We start from the raw sequence: 21,079 nt of genomic DNA on the forward strand, positions 1-21,079 counted from the left end.
ATGACACAGATTCACTGGCATAAACATTGGCCCGTTAGTCCTACTATTACAGAACTTCAAGGAATAGGACAGAGTTCTTCTCCTATGCAAAGCAGTCAGTTATTATTATGGCAAGATAGTGAGGGCCATTCAGGATACTTCCAGCCTTATGTTTTGCCTAGGCTGCCTTTAAACCTCTGGGGCCGAGATATATTAAAAGAAATGGGAGTATTACTTTATAGTCCAAATTCTCAAGTCTCTAATATGATGTTGGATCAAGGATTTCTTCCCACAAAAGGACTGGGGACAAATCAACAAGGAACTGTCTATCCTATTGATGTGAAAATAAAAAATGATAGACAAGGTTTGTGTTTTTCTTAGGGGCCTTGGATTCTCCTCCACTCACTGCTGATCCAATTACTTGGCTGAGTGATGACCCTGTATGGGTGGACCAATGGCCCCTCACAAAGGAGAAATTAGAAGCTGCAGAACAATTAGTACTGGAACAATTAGGGCATTTAGAAATTTCCAATAGTCCTTGGAATACTCCTATTTTTATTACCAAGAAAAAATCTGGAAAATATAGGTTATTACAGGATCTAAGAGCTGTTAATAAAACTATGCTAATAATGGGAGCTCTTCAAGCAGACCTACCCTCTCCAACAGCCATACCACACAATTATCATCTTTTAGTTATAGATTTAAAAGATTGTTTTTTTCACTATTCCTTTGTTTCCTGAAGATAGAAAACATTTTGCTTTTAGCTTGCCTCCCTTAAATTTTAAGGAACCCATGAGGAGATTTCAATGGAAAGTATTGCCTCAGGGCATGGCAAATAGTCCTACATTATGCCAAAACTATGTGGCTCAGGCCTTAACTCCTGTGAGAAAAAGGTTTCCAACGTTATATCTCATACATTATATGGATGATATACTTTTAGCCACAGATAATATTTCTTTATTAGAGACTGCTTTTCAATTTTTACAACAATCCTTACAATCATTTGGCTTGGTCATTGCCTCAGAAAAAATTCAAAGACAATCTCCATTTTTCTATTTGGGAAAATATATTGATAACACTACCATTAGGCCTCAAAAACTGCAAATTCGAGTTAATAATTTAAAAACATTAAAGGATTTTCAAAAATTACTTGGAGATATTAATTGGCCAAGGCCTTCCTTAAAACTTACTACTGCTCAATTAGAGCCTTTGTCTGATATTCTTAAAGGTGACTCAGATCCTTCTACTTCACGCTCTATGACTCCAGAAGCACTTCAAGCTTTACAAATAGTTAATAGAGCTATCAGCTCTGCACAGTTAACTCGAATGCATACTCACCTGCCAATTTCTTTAATTGCTTGTCCAACACCTCTTGTACCTACTGCCATCTTATGGCAAACTGTTGGAATTATTGAATGGATTCATATGAAAACTACATCCTCTAAGGTTATTAACCCTTATTTTGAACTTAGTAGTAAACTAATAATGCAAGGTAGAACTAGATGCTTACAACTTCTGGGTATAGAACCTTCTCAAATTATTATCCCTTATTCAGTTGGTCAACAAAATTGGCTTTTTCAACATAGTAATGAATGGGGTCTTGCTCTTGCAGGATTTTCAGGTACCTTGGAATGCCATTACCCTGCTGATAAATTGATCCAATTCGACAAACTTAACTGTTATATCTTTCCTTCTATAATTAGGCAACAGCCTCTTCCTCATGTACCTTTGGTTTTTACAGACGGTTCTTCTTCAGGAGTGGCTACTGTAATCATTGACGACGGAACCAAACTCATTAAACAAACTTCCTTGACTTCAGCTCAACGTGTTGAACTGTATGCTGTCATTATGGCTTTTAAACATTTTCCTTCTATATCTTTTAATTTGTTTTCTGATAGTAACTATCTTATCAGCTTATTATTTCTTCTGGAGACTGCGACCAGAGGACATACTAATGACCCTGAATTATCATCCTCTTTTCGTTTGCTTCAACAGCTTATTGGTTCCCACGTTGGTCGTGTTGCAGCTCTGCATATCCGTGCTCATTCTAACTTGCCTGGTCCATTGTCTAAACTTAATGCGACTGCAGATGTTTTAACTCGATCTACACGTGATCTATATCCTGTGCGTTTTCCTCCCAACAATAAAGTTAAAGTTCCTCTTCCTCCTCAATCTCTTTTCCCTAAAGCAGGACATATCCCAATTTACCATCCTCCTCCTTTCCGTTCGTCATGCTGTCAAGAATGGCTAAGGTATTGCATTCATTATCTTCATACTGTTGATACTCATGGTCCATGTCCTGGACACCCTCATATTATGGTAAGTTATGATCAAACTGCTTCACAAGCAGCACAGCAATCGCATGCTTTACACCATCAGTCGGAGGCTACGTTACACAAAGAATTTTCCCTTACTCATGAAGCCGCCCGACAAATTGTTAAGCAATGCCCACAGTGCTTACCTCACCTTCCTGTTCCACATTATGGTGTTAATCCTCGTGGATTATCACCTAGTCATTTATGGCAAATGGATGTTACTCATATCCCATCTTTTGGGAAATTACAATTTGTTCATGTCACTATTGATACTTATTCTGGTTTCCTCTGTGCTACAGCACAGACCCGAGAAGCTACTAAACATGTTATCACTCATTTATTACACTGTTTTGCTTTCATGAACCTTCATTTTACAGGAACCAACATTACTCTTACAGGCCCGGCTACCAGCCGACGAGAGGATCTTAAGGATACCATCATTTGGTATAAAAATGGGCAAGCTATTAATATTAGAGGTCGAATCTCATATGCCTCACCACTTTGGGATTCCGCTATTACTATAGCCAAGGTTCCAGGTGAAGATTCAGGAAATTATTTCTGTATGAAGCATTTACTTGGAGGACAAGGGATACTTATAGTTGGACATAAAGTTACTATTCTTAACAGAAAATCAAAAACTCAATTTCCTCCTTTTATGACCATTAACTTTGCTGGATCCAATTTTGAATGTTGCAATGCATCTTGGAATAATAACCAAATATGGTGTACTACAGATCATACCAAGGGGTCAATTCTTATCTCTTCTATTCCCATCATAGATAGGTTTATCACATTTCAAAAGAACTGGGATATATGGAAACTAGCTCTAACTTATTCCAATACACCTGTTATAACTTGTGTTGCTCCTCCATATACACTTTTAATTGGTTCTATTAACATTGGTAATTCTTCCAAAGGAGGATATAATATTAGCTGTGTTCATTGTATTTTTAGCAGTTGTATGTTCCCTTCTGCAGGAACACAATCTGTGCTTATACTAAGGCAACCCATATATGTTATGGTGCCTGTACATCTGAGAGAACCTTGGTATGAAGATACTGGAGTACAGGCATGGGTGGAACTCTCCAAAGCCTTGCAGAGAAGGAGACGCTTTATTGGGTGGCTAATAGTAAGTTTACTTGCCTTGGCTGCTCTGTCTGCTACCGCGGCTACTGCCTGTCTTGCTCTTTCACAGAGTATTAATCATGCTCACTTTGCTAATCAATTATCTCAAAATACCAGTCTTGCTTAATCTTTACAAAGTCACATAGATTTACAGATTAATAACACGTTAGATGAATTTAAAAACGCAATTTTGAGGATTGGAGATCAGATGGCAGCATTAAAATTGAGGATGCGTTTAGCTTATCATGCAAAGTATACGTGGATTTGTGTTATTCCTTACAAGTACAATGACTGTGTTTGGGAATGGGAAGAAGTAAAAATGCATCTGCTGAGTGTTTGGTCAGATAATATTAGTCTTGATCTTAAGAAATTAAATGCTGAAATTCAGGATATACAAAATGCACATCTTGATGATATTTCACCAGAAGATGTAATTCAAACTTTACTGGATCATTTAAAGTGGTTAAACCCTTAGTCGTGGATTACTAGAGGGTTGTCAGGATTTATTACCCTGGCCATAATTTGCCTATTATTGATAATAATCTTCTCATGTCTGTTTCGTATCCTGATGCAACAGTATACTACTCTCGGCACTAAGGTTCATGGAATTATTTTGCAGCAAAACTTAAAAAATAAAAAAGGGGGACCTGTGGGAAGCAGTCAGCCTTGAGAGCAGGCTACAGACATGCCAGGCATGCCACCGCTGCTCGAAGGGACTGTCCCTACTTGTTCCCCTCCTTGTTCCATTCCATGGGAGATAAATCACCAGGGCCCAGAAATCAAAAAGAATGTAAAATGAGACAAGCAAATCTGTCTCCACCCTGCACGTGCAGGTTATTTTGGATGATTCTGGGTTTATGGGTTTTCTCCCAGGGAAGTTAACCTTGAGCCGAGACAGTCATTAGATAATGTAAACCACCGTCTGGCAACCTTCCCTTTTCTAGTCTATATAATCTGCAACTGTAGCATAATAAAACTTGCCTTGCAACCATCAGTTGTCTTGGTCCTTCTGACCCCATTCGTCGGTGCTACTTCAGTTCCTTACCCCGTCCCTTCTGACCCTGGGCAGTGAAATCCTCTTTCTGAGGCTGGTCCGTGGCACATATGAATATGTTTTTGTCTTGCTGTCCTGCACACATGCTGTCTAGTAACAGATATTTTGTCTGCTATTAGTGTTTTAGATTATGTCTTTCCAAAGCGCTGAGGCAGTGCACCTATTTTGAAGTTGCAGCTGATGCCTGAACGTATCCTAGCTGACAAATTATTGATTAATGAAAACATGAATTTCTGAAAGATTTGTACTGTTAACCAAAATCTGAGCAAGGAGTCTCAAATGTAATTCTTAGCCAGAATTACATGTTAATGAACCATTTAACAGTGTAAATCAAGGAACATCAATGTAGGGATTTCTTTTCATTTATTTCTTACCTGCTTGAAATATCAGTTAAAGGTTGCCAGCTTGGTTGCAGATGAACGGACGTTTGAAGTTCCCCGAACTACTTAATGTGGAATAGGATACTAGACTTCCAACGCCCTCAAGGCTGTGACCTTGCAGCCATTTTACATAGCACATCATCCTCCTATAGGGATGAACCTTTCCCTGGCCCGAAAAGTAGCCACTCCGTTGAAGCTTTGCTTATTGTAACAGGCTTTTGTTTCCAGGTTACATGTCTGTGGAAGACTTAATTCTGAATAGAGATATAGATATTACTGGAAACTAATTGTTTTTGCTATTATACTCTGCTTATACTCTGTTTTACTCTGTAAAACATTTAAATTGTGCTACAAAAATTCAGATGTTGTCTTGCAATCTTTAAACAATAAATGAATGAATTGCCCTTAAAAAAAAGATTTAAGCAGTTAGTTAAGCTGTTGGTCCCACATCAGACAAATTATCCTTATACCTCCTGTCAATATTGTTAACAGAGACTGTTATTTTATTAATCCTTATGATCCCGTGATTCTTTCTTTCATGTTTCGGGGCACAGCAGGTGAGAGAGTGGGTTTGTTAAGCTGGGTGGGTTTATCCTTCTTTTATGCGTTCATTCAATTTTCTGTTCATTTACTTATTGTATACATATGGCAATAGAAGCTGCTAAGGCAATCATTGCTATTCTGCAAAACAACAAGGCACAGAAGCAGATGTCTTATTTCCGAGATTTCTCCCCCCAGGATTATTATGATTAAAGATCCTTTCCCCCCACTCCCTGGAGAGGACAAGGGGCTGCTCGCTGGAGGATTTTTAATGACTTGGGGAAAGGCTCAAATATCCCCCCATTAGGGTAATCCACCCCAGGGGCAAACCACACAAGAATATTATGAATTTATTTTATTTTTCTATCCTTGCAAAGGTAATACTCAGCTCATTAGAATATGAAAACTATACTGTCAAATTTCAGAATTACATGGATGAAGAAAATCACCAAAGTGGCATCATATCATGTGTGTTACAGTTGTATTTACTATATTGACTATATTAAATATGTTGTGTTAACAATGTATTGTATAAGTATATATTGAAAAGGCAAAATGCTGTAACGTATTTCAGAGAAAATAATTATGTTGGCCAACCCCAAATTGTACATTGTAGATGGGTCCTAGGAAAAGAAGATTTAATTCATAGTGAACAAGAGGTTAGCTTCTGTTTTCAGCCATGTGCTATTTCAAGAATTAAACATCATGAATAATACAGGATATAAGAGGAATAGTCTAAAGATGGAAAAGCACATTTTGATTAGGAAAGAGAATTTAAGGCTTAAGTCTTTTTTTTAAGGAAAACTGCCTTATTACTATGAGATAAGAAAATTGTTTCCTTCTTTTCTTCCTTGCTTTCTTCTTCTTTTTTTTAACCTTTTTAATTTTGGATATTTGACCTCTAAGCTGAGATGACTGAAAATGCCTCCTCTGGGCATCAACCTTTTTGAAAGACTTTTTCCCCCTCCCTGAGGCCTATTTGTCTCTTGGAGGCTTTGTCTACATTACTCCTCAAGAGGCAAGCATTTGTCCTTGCACTAAATGCTGACATCTCCTGAGAAGAGGGAAGCTGCAAAGTAGAAGAATTGAAGGTCAGTATGTTGATATTGGTCTCAAGCACATTGATGCACATTTGTGTATTGGGGAAGGGGAGTGAAGCTTGAGAGTGGGCCAGTGGGGAGGGGTAAATATTTTGTGATGCTGTCTACCTATGGGCTTATAAGGTTTACAGCTGCATTAGGAGGACAAGCATTATCATTAGCATGAAAAGTAGGGCAGACCTCAGTTGCAAAAGCTTCTAGCCATACACATAGGGCAATACGTAAATGATACACCTTATTGCATTCACCCATTCACCCTCCCCTGTTCACGCTAATTGGAAATTTCCATCCATTTCAGAGAAGTAACACAACTATCAATCATTTTCCCTGGAGGAAGAAAATGGAATACACCTAGCAACAGAGCTCACGCACTAGTAGTCCATGTGTCTTAGATTTAATATCTGATGACTAGCTGCATTGAAGCCAAGAGGTGGTTCACAAAGTTGCTGCACATTAGAATCACCTGGGGAACTCTGAGACCTCCCCGTGCCCAGGCTCCTCCCTAGACCTACTGAATCAAAATCTCTGGGGCTGGGACCCAGACACCAATGTTTTTCTTCCAAGCTCTTTAGGTAATTCAAACGAGCAGCAAAGCTTGAGAACCAGCCCAATAATGGGAACAAACTTATTTCACACAGATAAAGTGGGGCAATTCATATGTTAAAAGAACGTGAATATATGTATATATTTCTTTTTTTCGCTTTATTCTGTTTGTATTTCAAATAGGCTTTTTTTTCCTTCTGCAAAAAGCGTTACTGTTTCCATTTGGTCCAAGGCTTGGGAGAGGGCTCCAGGGCGGTTACAAAGCTGCCTAGTGGCTGCAGAGCGGGGCTTCAGGCAGAAGCTCTGACGCCAGAGGGTCTCCTCAGACGCGGCTGGACTTCAGAGACTCCTGTTTGGCTCGAGGGTGAGCCTTTCAAAGAGATACTCGCCCAGCACAGCCTGCGGACCAGCCAGCCTGCGGAGGTTGGTCAGGTGGTCGCCCATCTTCTGGATGAGTTTCACCTGCTCCTCCAGGAAGCGGCTCTCCAAGAAGTCACAGAGCTCGGAGTCTGCACGGGCAGGACCCAGGGCGCGCAGATCCGATAGTGCCTGGTTCAGATTCTTCTCCCTAAGAATGGCGGCTTCCACAGCATCCTGGGTTTTACCCCACTCATCCTGAGAAGGCTTCCGTGCATCCTGGAAGAGGGCGCGGCCGCAGCATTGGTTTTGCATTTTCAAGAGGCGCTGGGCGCCCTCACACTTCTCCTCAGCCAGTTGGCAAAAAAATGTGGCCCATACTGTCCAGAATCCCATTGTTGCTGTCGAAATAGATGCTCAGAGAGAGGTAAGTGTCCACAGATGCATGTTGAACAGGCGGTGGGCGGCGGCTTCCACCTAGGTGGAATAATTCTGACGAACCTGGGAACTCGTGGTTGATCAGTGATAAGGAGCTAAGCTCAAAAACTGGTGTTGGCCTGTCCTGGAGGCTGAGGATAGCTGAGTGTCTGATTCCAAAGGTTGCGAAAGGAAGAAAGGTTGGAGTGTGGTCGGGGGCTGGAGCAAGGAGCGTCCCTGGGTCTGTTATTCCAAACACTGTTGAAGCAAAAGACAGATCTGCAGGACTGCCGAACGCACTGCCTCAAATAGGCTTTGATATAAATGAACAAGAAGTCCAAGCAAGGACAAAACTTACCCTTCCTCCCACCAAAATAGCTGGTGATACTAGAATCTAGATCTGGGAAGGGATTCTTCCATTACTTTCTTAACATTCCAAGCCACTAGAGCAGTGGTTCTCAAAGTATGGTCACCTTGTAACCAAGCAGTACCCTATGGGGCCTTCCTAGGACAGACCCATCCCCCATATCCTCTATTGTAGTTTCTCTCTGAAGTACTCAGATAATAGTATCTCAGGCATATTTCTTGAGTTTTCAGATGCTAAAAACCACCACCCAATGGAAGAAATGAACTCTTTGATGATCATGAGCATGTAGCCCCCAGACCTTCTGGCACCTAAGGATGGATAATGTTACCTGCCTTGTGGCCTCAACATCAGCTAGTCAGAGGATTGTGCACGAGCTGATCACATGCCCTGGGATGTCCCTCCCTCACCTGGCCTTTAAAAATGCTTTGCTGAAATCCTTTGGAGATTTCAGGGGTTTTGGAACATGGACCACCCCTCTCCTTGCTCGATCCTGCAATAAACCTTTCTCTTCTCCAGGCTCCAACCTTTAGGTTTGTTTGGCCTCACTGTGCTTCAGACACATGAACCTGCATTCGGTAACAACCTGACCAGCTTTACCAGCGTCCCCTGATAATGTGTCAGATATTCAAGTTTTAGGGCCCTGTCCCAGCCCTATGGAATCAGCAACTCTAGAGGGGCTCAGTGATCTCTGTTATAACAGGCCCTCCAGATGATTTTTATTCACCTTAAAGTTTGAAAATATCTGCATTGTCAGCTGGCCAAAGCGTCCACCAGCAAGTTAAGGGGAGTGACGCCTGGAAAAGATAGGGAGTAGCCAAGGCAAGTACAGCAGCATTTGCCGTGGTAGTAATGGAGAAAGCCTTTTCTCCACTGGTTGGCACAGACTAGTATCTGGGAGCAGTGGCAGGGTTATTTAGGATGCTTTACAATTCAATGTAGAGTGACCGCTGTCCTGGTTTGCCAGGGACTTCCCCTGTGTGAATACTTAAAATCTCATCCTGGCAAACCCCTTAGCCCTGGATTTGAAAAACTTAGGGAATAACATGAAATTTAGGGGAAACATGATCTAGGATTTGGGCAAGTCACAAGTGCTAATTAAAGCTAAGCAAGTATGGACAACATCTAGCCTTCTTTACCCCTTTGTGGGAAGGTAAATCTGATTGGGTGAAAGGACTTATTGTTAAGAAATCTTTGTAGAAACATCCCCTTCTGCTTAGTCCGCTGGTTCTCAGTTCTGGGTAGACACTGGCATCGTCTGAGGAAATTTAAAGTTATTTTATTGGTCTAGGATGACCAACAGTCAGTGTGAGGGTTTTTAAAAAGTGCTTCAGATGATTCTAATATGCAGCCAAATTTAGGTGCCACTGCTTAAGCTTTTGAACCACTGCTACATATTTTCACCTCATCTTCCTATGAGAATATCCAACTGTAGTTGAGGTTTGTTTTTTTTTCTTTTTCTTTTTTTAACTGTCTTATTATAAAATTTACTGTCTTAAATAAGATTGAATGTACAGAAAATCCTGCTAGTCCATCTGGTATAGCTAGATACTTAGAATAATATCGTTAAGATATATACCATTTAAGTACTGTGACTGGCCTTTTAAAAATTAACATATGCATTGAATTAGTACAATCTCTTTTGAAGTTGTCATGTTGGGGAGCTATACCTGTAATCTGCTGCCATTGCTAAATATCTGGACAATTCTTATTAGGAATTGTTTTTAAACATCTTTAGGGATTAAAACCAAGAGTGCTGTATTATTTGTACTGGGACCACAAAAACCTCACAAAGTTTCCCCACTGTACCTTCTACCCCCATCTCTAACCCTTGGCAACTTCTAATCTGTTCTCCATCTCCACAGTTTTGTTATTTTAAGAATAATATGTAAACATAATCATGAATTACTTAATCTTCGGAGATTGGCTTTTAAAAAGGTTTTCTTCAGCATCATTCCCTTGAAGTTCATTTTAATTTTTGCATATATTAATAATTTGTTCCTTTTCGTTGCTCCGTAGTATTCTATCATAAGATTTTATCACAATTTGTTTCAACATTCATCCATTGAAAGACATTTGGGTAGTTGCCAGTTTTGGGCTATTATAAATAAAACTGCTCTGAACATTTATGTGTAAGTTTCTGTGGGAACTTAATTAAGTTTTTGTTTCTTTTGGATAAATGCTCAAGAGTACAATTACTGCGTTGTAGGGTGAATCTACTTTTAGGATTAAAAGAGACTGTCAAGCTGTTTCTCAGAGTGGCTAAACCATTTTATTTTCCCACCAGTGATGTGATATAACTTTTCTACGTACTCACCAGCATTTGATGTTGTCACTATAATTTTAGTTATTCTCTGATATCTCATTATGGTCTTAATTTGCATTTCCCTAATGCTAATGATGTTGAGCATCTTTTCATGTGCTTCTTTGCCATGTGTATATTCTCTTCCATGAAATGTCTGTTCCTGTCTTCTGCCTATTTTCTAGTTGGATTTTTTTAAGTTGTTTGGAGAGTTCTTTGTATATTATAGATACAAGTCATCTGTCTCATGTGGGATTTTCAAATATGTTTTCCCACTGTGTAATTTGAGTTTTCATCCACTTAAAAGGATCTTCTATGAAGCATTTTTAACTCATTTTGATGAGATCCAATTTATCAGTTTTTGCTTTTATTGATCATACTTTCGGTGTCAAGTCTAAGAATTATTCACCTAGTTCTAGATGCCAAAGATTTTCTCCTATTTCTTTTTCTAAAAATGTCCTGCTTTTACATTTAAGATTATGATCCACTTTGATTTAATTTTTGTGTAAGGTGTGGAGGTTTAGGTTAAGGTTCATTTTTTGTTTGTTTTTGTCGAGGGATGTCCAACTGTTTCAGTACCATGTTTTGAAATGTCTACTCTTCCTTGATAGCTTTTGCACTGCTGAAAAACAGGTTAAATGTATTTATGTCAGTCTATTTCTGGGTTCTCTATTCCATTCCATTGATCTATGTATCTACCCTCCAAAATTACTGCAAAGTCTTGAAATTGGGTGGATTAATTCCTCCCATTTTAATCTTCCTTTACAAATTGTTTTAGCTATTCTTCAGCCTCTTCTTACCATACAAATCTTAGAAAAAGCTTGTCTATATCCGCAAAAACCTTGAGGGCATTTTAAGAGTAATTGTGTTAAGCCTCTTAACTTGGGGAGAATTGACATCTTTATTATGTTGTGTTTTCTAATCCATGAACAAGGTATGTCTCCCTATTTGTTTGGGACTTTAAAATTTTTCTTCATCAGCATTTTGTAATTTTCAGTATAGAGGTCCTATAAATGTCTTATTGGGCTTGTATTTAAGTATTTATTTAGGTCAGTTGTAAATGGCATCACATATTTTAATTTAAGCTTCTACACATTTGTTATTAATATATAATGTGATAAAATTGTGTTGATCTTGTACTCTAAAACATTTACAAACTAATATTATTTCTCAAGCTTTTTGTGGATTCCTTGGTATTTTCTCCATTTAGATTATCATCTCCTCTTCAGACACAGACAGTTTTACCTTTCCTTAGGCAATATAATAGGATATATTACTCTTCAACATTCAGTAGGATATATTCCTTCCTATTCAACATAGTAGGAATAGTCCTTTTATCTTTTAAATGAACTTTTTAAAACTTTAACATTTAAATTTATGTATTTATTTATTTTTGCTTATTTTCTTACTAGAACCTCCAGTAATATATTTAATAAAAGTGGTGAGAGCAGATATCCGTGCCTTGTTTCTGATCTTACAGAGAAAGCATTCAGTCTTTCACAGTTAAATATAATCTCGGTATAGGTTGTTTGTAGATCATCTTTATGAGTTTCAGTATGTTCCTTTTCTATTCCTAGTTTGCTTGGAGTTCTTTTTTCTTCTTTTTTTACAATCATGAATGGGATTGGATTTTGTCAAGTGCTTTCTCTGCCTTATTGGATAGGATCACATGACTTTTCCCTTTAATCTATTGGATATGGTGGATAACATTGTTTGATTTTCAAATATTTAACCAACTTCGCATAACTAGAATAAATGCCACTTGGTCATGGTATATTATTCTTTTTATATATTTCTGGATTTAATTTGCTAATATTTGGCAGAGGATTTTTACAGCCAATTTCATAAAAAATATTGGTCTGTAGTTTTCTTCTTTCTATACTATCCCTGTCCGGTTTTAGTATCAAGGTAATACTGGCTTCATAAATTTAATTAGGAACTGTTCATTCTACTTCTATTTCTTATCAAATCATGTAAAATTGGTGTTAATTCTTTATGTCTTGGGTAAAAGTGAAACATCTAAGCCTGAATATTCCTTTTGGGAGTTTTTAAATGAAAAATCAGTGTTTCTAATGGTTACAGGAAAATTGAGATTATCTATTTCATCTTGGCTGAGTTTTGGTAGTTTTGAGTGTAGAAGCATTGGCCCATTTCATCTACATTTTTGAATTTATAATGTAGACTTGTTCATAACAACTAGTCCCTCATTAACCTGCAGGATATGTCATGGTATCCCTGGTTGCATTTCTGATATCTGTGATTTGTGCCATCCATCTTTTTATCTTTATCAGTCTTGCTAGATCTTTATTGATTAGATTGTTTATTTCCAAGAACCAGCCTTTTGTTTCATTGATTTTTCCCCCCTATTTTCCTGTTTTCAGTTTCATGGATTTCTATTTCATCTTTATTATTTCCTTCTTTCTGCTTGTTTAGTGTTTTTTCCTCTTCCTTTTTTACTGTTGTAATATAGAAAATTAGATTATTGCTTTGAAATACTTTCTTTCCCAATTTAGTGCTATAAACTTCCCTTTCAGCATTGCTTTCACTTCATTCTGCAAACTTTGATCTGTTATATCTCCATTTTCTTTTATTCTATGCATTAAAAAATATTTCCTTGCTGCTGTCTTTTTTACCCATGAGTTATTTGGAATTGTGATGTTTAGTTTTCACATGATTGAAGATTTTCCTCTTGTCTTTCTGTTATTGATTTCTAGTCTGATTCCATTATGGCTAGAGAACATACTCTATGATTTTAATTCTTTTAAATCTGCTAATTTTTTATGAATATATAAATGAAAGAAATAAGAAAACCTCTGAGTCTTAGCATCCAACACTTAGGCACATTACGATTTAAATCTGCTAAGGCTCTTTTTATTGCCCAGTATATAGTATATGAGTGAATATTCCATGGACACTTGAATATGTATTCTGCTGTTACTGAGTGTGTTCTTTAAATGTCAGTTATATCCTATTGATTGATGATGTTTTCATTTCTTCCATATTCTTGCTGATTTTTCTCTCTGGTAGTTCTATAAATTGCTGTGCTGAAGTCTCAAATAATAATTGTGGATTTAAAATTTTCTCCTTTTACTACTTTTTCAGTGTTTGCTTCATGTATTTTGAAGTTCTGTTGTTTGGTGCACACACATTTAGTATCAATAGGTCATCTAGGTGGATTATTCCTGTTATCTTTATATAATGACCCTGTTTGCCCCTAATAATTTCCTTTGCTCTGAAGTCTACTTTATCTGATATTAATATAGCCATTCCTACTTTTTCTGATTAACGTTCACATGATATATCATTATCTTCCTTTTACTTTGAACTCCCTATATCATGATGTTTAAAGTAAACTTCTTATAGACAGTATATAGTTGGATCATGCTTGTGAATTTTTAATCTACTCTTCCAATCTCTGTCTTTGACTTGGTTATTTAGATCATTTACAGTTAATGTAATTATTGCTATGTTAAAGATTAGGTCTACCATTTTATTTTTTGTTTTGTCTTTTACCTTAGTTTCTCAATCCTGTGTTTCTCTTATTTTGGGTTACTTAAACATTTTTTAATAAGTCCATTTTAATTTAATTTATTTATAATCATTTGTGTATACTGTTTGTATAGTTTTCTTAGTGGTTGCTTTTGGCATCACAGTATACATATGTAACTTACCATAGCCTACTGGAATCAGTGTTTTATTACTTCAAGTGAAGTTCCAAAATTTTACTTCCATTTAGTCTCTTAATATTCCCCAGTTTTAAAGTATGATTTTCTGTAGTATTTCCTTTCTCTACATTGAGAACCACATCAGATGGTGTCATAATATTTGCTTTGACCATCGGATAGTATTTAAGAAACTCATGAGGCTAATGATAGTCTCTTATATATACCCCATTTGTTTTCACCCATTCCATTGTTCCCCTTTTCTTTCTGAAGTTCCCAGTCTTCTGTTATTGTTTTTTTTTTATGTTTTCATAACATTAGGTGATATCTGGGCTTTCCAGTGCCATTGGATATGAGTTTCAGGAAACACTGAGTCTGGCTCACTTAATGCTGCTGAGTTGGAGGGTTTGTATATGTTGGGTCTGTTGGTGCAGCAGGTGCTAGCAGATTAGACTAATGTTGATGGGACTAGTGCCACAGGAGGATGGGTTCCCATTCAGGCTCTGCTGCTGCTACAGTAGATCGAGTCCCCCTCTACCCCAAGTGTGGGGCAGTGACCTGCTGCTGTCACTGCTTTGTATTAGGCTGCGTTTGCCTCAGGTGTGTGGTGGGATCCCTTGGAAGCTGCTGCTGCTGTCAATCACAAGGTTAAATTCATTTCAGAAATACTTAAGTATAAATATATAGCCTGGCTCCTATAGGATCCCTGTAATAGTTTTTTATTGCTTTCATACAAATGACCACAAATATAGTGACTCAAAACAATGTCAATTGATTACCTTACAAGTCTGACATTGGTCTCAATTGCGTAAAGTAAAAGTGTTGGCAGGATCGACAGATGAATGGATAAAGATGTGGCACATATATACAATGGAATATTACTTAGCCATAAAAAGAAATGAAATTGAGTTATTTGTAGTGAGGTGGATTGACCTAGAGACTGTCATACAGAGTGAAGTAAGTCAGAAAGAGAAAAACAAATACCGTATGCTAACACAGATATATGGAATCTGAAAAAAAAGAAAAAATGGTTATGAAGAACCTAGGGGGCAGGGCAGGAATAAAGATGCAGCCATAGAGAGTGGACTTGTGGACACAGGGAGGGGGAAGGGTAATCTGGGATGAAGTGAGAGAGTGGCATGGACATATATACACTACCAAATGTAAAATAGATAGCTAGTGGGAAGCAGCCGCAAAGCACAGGGAGATCAGCTCTGTGCTTTGTGTCCACATACAGGGTTGCGATCGGGAATGGAGGGTGGTAGGGAGATGCAAGAGGGAGGAGATATGGGGATATATGTATACGTATAGCTGATTCACTTTGTTATGAAGCAGAAACTAACACACCATTGTAAATCAGTTATACTCCAATATAGATGGTTAAAAAAGAAAAAAAAAGTGTTGGCAGAGCTACATTCTTTTCTGGAGGCTCTTAGGGGTGTTTCTGTTCCCTGGACTTTATCCGCTTCCAGCGGTCACTTGTAGTCCTTGACTCAGAGTCCCCTTTCTCCACCTACAAAACCCAAAATGTTGAATCTCTCTGATTCTGCTTCTATTAGGACATGTCTCTCTTTCTCTTTCTACAGTTGGGAATTGTTTTCTACTTTTAAGGACTCATGCAATTAGATTTGTTCCATGAGGTAATCCAGGATAATCTTTCTATCTCAAGGTCTATAACTTCAGTCATATCTGCAAAGTCCTCTTCACCATGTAAGGTAACATATTAATAGGTTCTAGGGATTAGGGTGAGGGCATTTTTAGGAGCCATTATGCTCCCTACCACACCCTTAACAAGTGACCTTGAGAAAATTACTGAGATTTTTAAAGCCTTACTTTCCTCAAACATAAAATGGAAAGAAAGCTAACTAGTTAACATCATGAATGTGAAACAGTATATATGAAATCAACTAATTCAAAAAATAAGATTTCTTCTTTTTCTTTATGATTTACATGATTCTCAGAGTTCAGTTACTTGAAGATTTACTTTTTTTTAAACAGAACTAAGGAATTTCAGGGTTCAGGTGCTGTAAGATTGTCTGAATTATCTGAGTAACAATTAGCTAAGCACAGGTGTAAAGCATTTGATTTACTCCCTGGTTTTCTTTATCTTCTCATCCCAGTAAATGCATATCCCTTTTCTAGCTCCAGCCAGTAGACTCAGAGCTTGTTTTACTGTTTAACTAAAGTTGAATTTAAATTCTCTCTACATCTCCAGATTCTCAGCCCTGGTTGCATATTATAATCACCTGGGGAGATTTCAAGAACTACTGATGCCAAATTTCTACCTATCATGGATATTTGAGGAGGGACCTGGAATGAAATGCTCTAGCTTATGGTTTTTGGAACCAAATCATAGTCTACACTGAGCCAAATTATTTGCGAGATCACCTCTAAAAAGGAATTTGTCTGTGGTAACTAATGCTCTTCCTTTGTCAGTATGCTTGATTTGTCCCTCTTTGGGGGAAAAAAAGAGGGGGAAAAAAACCCCAGCAGTTGTGCTCCCTGAATTATAACCTGATGCTGTGGAATTAGTGTTGGCTTAGAGTGCACATCTTCGGATACCCATTCTCTCTCCTGCTTCCTTGCATGAACTTATATCCTTGGGCAGTGTTTCATCCACCACTCTCTTTTGCTTCTAATCTTAGCAAGTAAAGTCTCCCCTTAATGAAATAGCATTTCATGAGGCTTACTGGGAGCATAGGTCTGTTCCAGGCCTATCCTATGTTAGCTAAAGCAGATATAAGTGATGTATTTTTGGCATTCATCCTTGTGGGTTGGAAAGAGAAGACAGAATTTTATCCTTTAGGTGTCATCTGACTGGACAAATGGGCTCTTTCCCTCTGCTGCCTACCATGTAAAAACCTGAGGGTGTTACCTCTAGAAGGTATCTTCTAGTTATCAAAATAGTTCAGATAAGTCAAATTTCTCAGTAAAAGATCACAAAACTATGTCTTAGGTGGTTAATTTTCTATGTCAATTTGTCTGGGCCACCATGCCCAGTTATTTGGTCAGATATTATTCTGGATATTTCTGTGATGGTGTTTTCGTGTTTTTTACAATTTTTATTTATTTATTTATTTATTGATATTTTTGGCTGCGTTGGGTCTTCGTTGTCAGACGTGGGCTTTTTCTACTTGCAGCAAGCGAGGGATACTCTTTGTTGTGGTGTGCAGGCTTCTCATTGCGGTGGCTTCTCTTGTTGCAGAGCATGGGCTCTAGGCGCACGGGCTCAGTAGCTGTGGTGCACGGGCTTATTTGCTCCACGGCACATGCGATCTTCCCAGACCAGGGCTCAAACCTGTGTCCCCTGCATTTGCAGGCAGATTCTTAAGCACTGTGCCACCAGGGTAGTCTCTGTCATGGTGGTTTTGGATGAAATTCATATTTAAATTGGTGTTGGACTTTGAGTACAGCAGATTATCCTCCATAGTATGGGTGCGCCTCATCCAATCAGTTGAAGCTCTTAATAAAACAAAGACTGACCTCCCTGTCGCAAAAAGGAATTCTGCCAGAAGACTTACAGAAATTGAACTGCAACTCTTCCTAGAGTCTCTAGACAGCCTAACCTGCAGATTTTGAATTGACCAAGCCTCTATTATTGTGTGAACCAATTGTTTAAAATCTCTCTCTCTCTTTCTCTATCTTTATATAGATATGGATATAGATCTAGGTATCAATATTGATATCTAGATCTAGATCTATCAATATATATGGGCACATTGTATACACATGCTGTTGGTTCTGTTTTTCTGGAGAAGCTTGACTAATATAGTGGCCCATATAAATAAAAGGATGAACCCAAGTTCACCCAGGTAGAAAGTAGTACAATGAGAACTGGAACTTAAGGCCTCATGACTCATTCAGCTGTGAACACTGACCCAGAACTGGGGTCCGCAAACTCTGGCCCACTGATCAGATCTCGCTTGACTCCTGGTTTTGTACATAACATTTTGCTTGAACACAGCCACACCCATTCATTAACATATGGTGCATGGCTGTTTCTGTGCTACAGCAGCAGATAGGCAGTTGCAACGGAGAGGTATGGTACACAAAATCCAAAATATTTACTATCTGACCCTTTACAGAAAAGATCTGCTGACCCTTGCTCTAGGATGCCATCTGATTTCTGATAACACAGAGGAGAATAATTCATGCACATTGGGGTTGATTGTTAATCTCCTGTCCTCCTTAGGTCAAAGATCTCTTAAATGCTCACCCTTGCAATAGCCAGCTTGGGGAACATTGTCTGAGGATGCAGAAATATTTCTTGCCAGGTCTTTCCAATCCACACTGCTCCCTGACTATGGTTCTTAAAACCTATTTTTAAAAAAATATTTTATTGGAATATAGTTGATTTACAGTGTTGTGTTAATTTCACGTGTACAGCAAAGTGAATCCGTTATACATATACATATATCCACTTTTATTTTTTTAGAGTGATTTCCAAATAGCCCATTACAGAGTATTGAGTGGAGTTCCCTGTGCTAATAAGAAGAACAGGTTCTTATTAGTTATCTATTTTATGTATAGCAGTGTGTATATTTCAGCCCCAATCTCCCAATTTAGCCTCCCCACCACAATCCCCTGGTAACCCTAAGTTTGTTTTCTACATCCCTGCCTCTACTTCTAAAACCTGTCTATTTTAACCAACTACCACTCATTGCTTACTGTCTCTGGCTTCATGTACTTCATAATAAATCTACCTCTTGTTCAATCCTGGATGACATGTTCCAAGGACTGAGATAATATCTTCTTCTACATAACTTGTCCTTGATATTGTCTAACTTGGGGTCTTTATCTATGTCCCAAAGAAGACAGTCACACTCTGTCTTCTAGTACTACTAATAATACCACATTTTAGGGCATGAATTTGACCCAATGCACTGAACTATCCCTTTAGAAACTGTATGCAACCTGTCACTGGGTTTTAGCACCGGGATAGAGCTCAAATTAGTGTTCATATTTAAACAAATCTACTTGACCAGAAACTTTTTGTCTCACCATTTATTTTATTACACAAGTAACTTCTCTCTTTGCATCTATGATGTAAATATTTTTAATTTCCTAAATTATCTGAAAAATTATTTAGAGCTTCCATTTCAGTAGGCATTGGAATTGCTGTGTTATGACTATTTCATTATTTTATTTCCAAATGTTAAATTAGGCTTCAAGCTTTGGCCAAGAGTAGACAGGAAAGGGTTTTAAAAGAAATGAAGAATGGGAAAGACTTCTGATGCAACGGAGACTTAATAAAGATTTGCTTTTGAATCAAGAATTTATAATAAAGGTTTGATTTTGAATCAATAAGTTAGGTCATTGCAAAATAGCTCCCTGGTAAAATTCCATTCTTTTGTAATCATTAAGTACAGAAATTAACCATCAAAATATGCAGTGATCTTTTTCATTTTCTAAAAACAAACCTATATCTAGATGAGAGGAGAATTCATTTCATAACTCAGGCTCTGGACTTACGACTCCAAGTCCTGTTTTCTTTCAACCATGCCTACTAAGTTTCTGTCTAACTTCTTGAGCATGAGGTAATGGCTTCAGCTTTCATCTCCTTACTCAGTATATAGCTTGGTGACTAAGAGTAAGGGATCTAAACCTTGAGAACTTGGGTTCAAATCTTGACTCTAAAATTTACTTGTTGAGTACTCTTGAGCATGTTATCTGTTTCTGCCTCAGTTTTCTCATCTATAATATAGAGATAACATTACTTCTCTCAGCGAGTTGCTATGAGGGTTAAAAGAGAAAATGCATACAATGCAAGAATTTATCAGTTCTTGGAATACAATAAATACTGAAAAGAAATGTTAGCCATTATCAAGGGCCCCTCATTTTATGGATAATATAGATTAGTTTATATAGGTCTAATATTTACATATACATAAATATTTTGTACCTATATTTGTGTATACGTTCTTCTTAGAAATTGAGCAGTCAACATTCACATCTAAAAGTATGTGCTCCAGGGAGATCAGCTCGGTGCTTTGTGACCGCCTGGAGGGGTGGGATAGGGAGGGAGGGAGGGAGATGCAAAAGGGAGGGGATATGGGAACATATGTATATGTATAACTGATTAAATTTGTTTTAAAGCAAATAAATAAATAAATAAATAAAAGTATGTGCTCTGTGAAATGTAGATCTCCTGTGTACAGACACAGTGCTGTAGTTATCTATTGCTACATAATAAAGAAGTCCAAACTTAGTGGTGAAATAAACAAAAATTGTAATATGTGCCCAGATTCTGTGGGTCAGCAATTCAAACAGTACACAGAGGAGATGGCTTGTCTCTACTCTGTGACTGATGTCTGAAACCTCAGCTCATGAGGATTCAAATGGCTGGGGCTGCAATCATCTAGATAATTTTAATTCACATGTCTGGCCCTTGAGATGGGATGACTTGAAGACTGGGCCCAACAAGGACTGTTGCCTGGAGTGCCTATAGATGTCTGCCCATGTGGCTTGGACTTCTCATAACGTGGTAGTTAGGATTCAAGATAGAGTATCCCAAGAATGAGTGTTCAGGGTTGAAGCATTCCAGGAGAATCATGCAAAAGCTGCATGACCTTTTATGACCTAGTCTTAGATGTTACACAGCATCACTTTCATTATATATTATTGCAGGCGTTGGAGACCTTTTTCCATAAAGTGTCAGACGGTCAATATTTTAGGCTTTACACGCCATACAGTCTCTTTTGAAACTACTTAGCTCCGCTGCTGTGATGTGAAAACAGACACAAACAATACATATACTAAGGAACATAGCTGTGTTCCAATCAAGCTTCATCTATAAAAGCCGGTAGAGGCCTAGATTTGGCCCACCAGCCATAATTTACTGACCCCTGCTCTATTGTTTGAGGCCACGGAAAGCCTGCCCAAATTCAAGGGGAAATGCCCACATCTGGATGTGAAGAATGGCAACGAATCTGAGACCCTGT

General features: G+C 38.0%; 1 protein-coding gene across 1 annotated transcript; it reads right to left on the reverse strand.

Annotated features, from left to right (window-relative positions):
• Nucleotides 1-6,915: 6,915 nt before the first annotated feature.
• LOC309801621 (ferritin light chain-like) lies at nt 6,916-7,789 on the reverse strand (the record flags this gene model as incomplete). Its single annotated transcript, XM_082646719.1, has 1 exon — nt 6,916-7,789. The coding sequence occupies one exon, from the start codon at nt 7,787-7,789 to the stop codon at nt 7,376-7,378; it is 414 nt and encodes a 137-aa protein (XP_082502845.1). The 3' UTR covers nt 6,916-7,375.
• Nucleotides 7,790-21,079: the final 13,290 nt, after the last annotated feature.

The sequence above is a fragment of the Mesoplodon mirus genome, assembly GCF_964341445.2.
Source record: "Mesoplodon mirus genome assembly, contig: SUPER_3_unloc_1, whole genome shotgun sequence".
NCBI lineage: Eukaryota > Metazoa > Chordata > Mammalia > Artiodactyla > Ziphiidae > Mesoplodon > Mesoplodon mirus.